General features: G+C 48.0%; 1 protein-coding gene across 1 annotated transcript; it reads left to right on the top strand.

The window, feature by feature from the left end:
• Nucleotides 1–42: 42 nt before the first annotated feature.
• Nucleotides 43–2620, top strand: PPP1R3C (protein phosphatase 1 regulatory subunit 3C). The gene is made up of 2 exons (XM_026051261.1): nucleotides 43–73; nucleotides 1207–2620. The coding sequence occupies exons 1-2, from the start codon at nucleotides 60–62 to the stop codon at nucleotides 2150–2152; spliced, it is 960 nt and encodes a 319-aa protein (XP_025907046.1). The 5' UTR covers nucleotides 43–59; the 3' UTR covers nucleotides 2153–2620.
• The last annotated feature ends 534 nt before the right edge of the window (nucleotides 2621–3154 follow it).

The raw sequence follows: 3154 nt of genomic DNA, 5'->3' as shown, positions 1-3154 counted from the left end.
GGCGGCGGCGGCCGCCCCGCGCTGCCCGCTTGCCCGCAGTGCCCGCCCGGCGGCCGCCCATGCACTGCGGCAGGTAAGTGCCGCACGGCCGGGCTCGGGGGAGGGCAGGGGGGGCCCGAGCTGCGGCCGAACCTGTTGTCCCTCTGGAGGGGCGAGGAGCGCCCTAAGCAGCCGCCGAGGGGAGAACTGCGGGGTTCGGGAAAACCGCCGGCAGCAACGGGAGGCTGAAAGACTTTTATATACATTAAGTGGTAAATCGAGTTATTTTTTACTATTAAAAAAAAAAAAAAAAAAACCCTTATTTCCAACAAGGACTGCATGACTCTCAGAGAAGAGCTCCCTTCCCCCAATGTAAATGCAGGCTGGCCCGAAAAGGACCAGGCTCTTGCATACATAGTAGGGGTTCAGTACTGCACAGGGAGGCTTAGGAACAAACTGAGCTAGACCATTCTTAGTAAAGACTTGCTAAAGCATGAACTGCAGGGATAGTAGAAAAAAATACTTTGAGGTAGTTCTTGATGCATGGTATGAAAATGGGCTCCATCTTCCCCTCTTTCCCTTGCTCGGTTAACAGCCAGACGTACCAGTGCAGGACAGCGCTGTTATCCAGACCTTGCTTAATAGCTCCGGCTCTTAGGGAAGCCTTAGCGGTTTTGTCCATCCTAACTAACAAAACCCAGATTGTCCAACAAACACATTTAACTGCTGGGAACCACAGGCTGGTTTGTCCTGTCTGATGCAGCGAGATGGGACTGGTAACTTGCTTAACAAGTGCAGTGCCCTTCACAGATGAAGTGGCTGATGCAGCCTGCATGAATCTGAAGACCCGTTTCAGCATCTAACAGAGGCACCTTTAAAGTAAGTACATGAGTATTTTAACTGCGAGACCTTTGTGCACTGGTTACTAGAATAAATATTCTTTTGAAAATACAATGTCCCAAAATTCCGTTTTCATAAAGGTCTGGAAAAGCCAACAGGAGTTTGAATCAGGAGTTTGGAATCTGCAAAAACTAGCTGAATACTCTCACCCTACTTCCTTAGCTTGAACTGACTGGCAGTCAATTTTAATTTAATCAGTGTTACTCAAAGCTATGCAAAGGGCAGGCCATGTATAACTAAGACGGGAAATGAAGCAAAAATGCGTTCTTAAGAGGCACCTTCCCTGGCACAGCAGGTAATGTAACTTGCTATCTCTGCCTATTTCAGCATGATACAGATCTTGGATCCGAGACCCCTGCCGAGCCCCATCATGCCTGTGGACGTGGCCATGAGGATTTGCCTGGCGCACTCACCGCCGCTGAAGCGCTTCCTCAGCCCCCTCGAGGGCTGTCAGAGAAACAACTTGGTTAACAGGTTCAAACCTCTGCGCCCCTGCCTCAACGTGAAACGGGACCCCGAAGCGCAGAAGAGCGACTGGAGCCGCCCATCGGCCCGAGCCAAGAAGCGAGTCGTGTTCGCCGACTCGAAGGGGCTCTCCCTGACGGCCATACACACCTTCTCCGAGTTCCAGGAGCACCCCGTGTGGGACCTGCAGTTCGACTTGCTCAGCCTTGAGAGCATCACGTCTGGCTTAAAGCTGCACGAAGAGAAAAGCCTGATTCTGGGTTTCCCTCGGCCCTCATCTGACTACCTGGACTTTCGGAGGCGCCTGCAGAAGAACTCAGTCTGTCTGGAGAACTGTGCCCTCCAAGAGCGGGTGCTGTCGGGGACCATCAAGGTGAAAAACATCAGCTTTGAGAAGAAGGTTCAGGTTCGAATTACATTTGATACCTGGAAGACTTTCACGGACGCTGAGTGCGTATACATGAACAATGTCTACGGTGACTCTGACAACGACACCTTCTCTTTTACCATTGACCTGCCTCCTGCCATCTCCTCTGAAGAGAAAATAGAGTTTTGCATTTCTTACCAAAGTGGAGAACACATCTTCTGGGACAATAATGAGGGTCAGAATTACAAGATTCTCCATGCAGAGTGGAAACCAGATGGTGTTCAAATACCATCTGCCAGAGAAGATTGTATAGATCTTCAGGCTCCAAAGAAAGTGCAGGACAGAGAGGCTGATCACTTGGGCAGCCCAAGGATGTCCAGAGGTCTCTTTCCTGAGTGGCAGAGCATGGGAGGGATTGAAAATGCATCACCATATTGGTGATAGATGCTAGCTAGGAAGTGTCTTCCATTTGCAACAGAACAGTGTTAGTTCCCTGGTTCATGCACAATATAACAAAACCACCCAGCAGGCTCTCACTGTCTGTACAAGATGACTAGAACATGGGACTTACTTACTAACCATATTGCAGTACTGAAGTTCTTAGCAGAAACTTATCCTTGGAAAGAAAGCAAGATAAAGCCCATTTGTCTGCCATCTGCCATAGAAATAGCACGCCTGTGTCTTAAATATATGTTGCTTTCTTTCTGCTAGTCATTTTTCTCAGTCAGTAGACAAGTGTGAGAATGTACAAGAGGCAGTGATAGCTTTGCAAGCTGTAGTGGCTGTGTGTGTGCAAGATGGTAGGTGAACAGAACACCATGATTTGTTTTGTGCTGGTAGGATCGTGGTAGAGATGAGGTGACGTGGTCAGGACAGGGGTTGCAGCAGACCCTCCACATCCTTGTAGGAGGGCAGCGCTAGGGACTGTGACTTCGGTACAAGTTAAAAAGATATAAAGAACTTAATGATGATGGAAAGGTGGAAAAAGGGAAGAGGAAAAGTGTGTAGAGATGCACAGATTTTTATTTTTTCTTTCCAAAGCCTTCTAAAAGCATCAGAAAAGTCTGTTTAAAGTTAAAATAGAAAACAATGCAAAAGAAAGCGAGGGGTGAAAATAATCACTGCTTTGGGAGGACATTTGTGACCTTATCTGCCTTGTTCTTAAATACAAGATACTATTCGCAAGTATAACCTTGGCTTTTACCTTGACCATCCTGCTTGCCTAGCAAGCAGACAGTAACCTTCTAATGCTGAAAGAAAAATGTGCCTTCAAAAAACCCTAAATGCTGAAAGTCATAGCTGGAGCCACGGCTAGTCCAGGAAGCAGACAAAGCTCTGCAGCCGTCCTAGTCTATAGCAGCGTTACGCAACTTGGCTGCTCACCTGATCTAATCAGAGTGTCTGGTTGACTGACCTGCTCCCTATTGCAAAGTTAGTTATAAC

The sequence above is a fragment of the Nothoprocta perdicaria genome, unplaced genomic scaffold (assembly GCF_003342845.1).
Source record: "Nothoprocta perdicaria isolate Ctin4 unplaced genomic scaffold, notPer1 scaffold_111, whole genome shotgun sequence".
Classification (NCBI taxonomy): Eukaryota; Metazoa; Chordata; class Aves; order Tinamiformes; family Tinamidae; genus Nothoprocta; species Nothoprocta perdicaria.
This window is presented reverse-complemented; position numbering and strand designations above follow the sequence as displayed.